Consider the following 1,447-nt stretch of genomic DNA (forward strand, 5'->3'; position numbering starts at 1 on the left):
ATTGTATATCTAAAGAAAGGACGGTTAATCAGGTAGGAGTTACATGGACGAGTAATATCATTAAGCATGAGCTGCAGAATAAGAAAATGCTGTGGAGGATATATATATAAGGAGAAAGATGACCAGTATGGTAAGAAAGACAAAATCAGATTAATATCATAGCAGTTAAAAGGAAATCCCAGAGAGTTCTTTTGCTTGGCAAGTAAGAGGAAGAATGACTACAGAACAGGGGTCGGGGAACTTATTTACCTATTACCCAAAATTATATATTTATTTACGAAGACGTTACCCCGTTGATTTGAAAGGGAGAAAAATCATAGATAATTTAAATTCAAAAGGTTTATTGAATCTATTTATATGGAGAATACAATTATAAATATAAAAAGTATAAAATTAATGTGATAAAATAAATTAATATCCTCATTATGAAACAAAAGGATCTCTTTGAAATCTTTTTCACTTCAGGTTTTGGAGAAATGATGTTGTTTCATTTTCGATACAATAACATCAAAATTGGGGCATTTTGATGTTAGAGCAATCTGGATACTATCTTCGGGGTCCAATCGATTTCTCTGCTTTGTTTTCATGTTCATTAGAGTGAAAAATCCTTGTTCGCAAAGGTAGGTTGTTGCAAAAGGCAGCAACTTTTTGACTGCCTTCTCATGTGCAATTTTGAAAGCCTTTGCAGCTATTGACATCCAAAAATATGACAGATCTGCTTTGTTTTCAAATTTAATACGTGCTTCACTATTGGATTGAAGTTCAAGAAGTGCCTCTGCCAACCCTTGAGGCTCTTCTGGTACATGAGAAATTTCACATTTAAAGGGATCTACAACCCAACTGACAGTATGTAAATCAATATCTGGAAAGTAATAAGAGAACCGCTCTTTGAGATTGGCAAGATGCCTTATAACTGTACCCTTGATGTCGTCAAAAGTAATATTTTCACAATCTTCTAAAAACAAAGCTAACTTTGAAAAGGCAGCCATCTTGTTTTATTCTGTTTTCTGTCTCCAATATAAAAGCTTTGATCCAAATGCTGAGATCTTTTCTCTGGCTGAAATTATATTGATGTTTTTTCCTTGCAATTCTTTGTTCAATGCATTCACATACTCAAAAATATCAGCTAAATATGCGAGATGTGCAACCCACGAGGAGTTTGTAAACTTATCTGCAAGAACATGCTTTTGATCAACCATAAAAATTTCAAGTTCAGTTTTGAGAGCCCACACTCGGTTCAGAACATTTCCACGTGAGAGCCACCTCACTTCTGTATGATAAAGTATTTCTGTATATTCAGCCTCACCATCTTTACATAATTCACGAAATAGCCGCGTGTTTAGTGCATGTCATTTGACAACATTAACAACCTTGATAACATCATGCATGATGGCTTCCAGTGCAGGTTCCAAATGTTTCACAAGCAGTGACTGGCGATGGATCATAC

At 34.9% G+C, this 1,447-nt stretch overlaps 1 protein-coding gene across 1 annotated transcript; it reads right to left on the reverse strand.

Moving 5' to 3' along the window:
• Nucleotides 1–461: 461 nt before the first annotated feature.
• On the reverse strand, nt 462–989 carry LOC150097398 (protein ZBED8L-like). Its single transcript, XM_090407663.1, has one exon. The coding sequence runs from the start codon at nt 987–989 to the stop codon at nt 462–464; it is 528 nt and encodes a 175-aa protein (XP_090263789.1).
• Nucleotides 990–1,447: the final 458 nt, after the last annotated feature.

This window comes from Typopeltis vanoorti, chromosome 17 (genome assembly GCF_054136105.1).
Source record: "Typopeltis vanoorti isolate ZY-2024b chromosome 17, IOZ_Tvanoo_1.0, whole genome shotgun sequence".
NCBI classification, from domain to species: Eukaryota; Metazoa; Arthropoda; class Arachnida; order Uropygi; family Thelyphonidae; genus Typopeltis; species Typopeltis vanoorti.

Coding starts and splice junctions, on each gene's coding strand:
- LOC150097398 (XM_090407663.1), bottom strand. CDS start 989: ATGGCTGCCTTTTCAAAGTTAGCTTTGTTTTTAGAAGATTGTGAAAAT.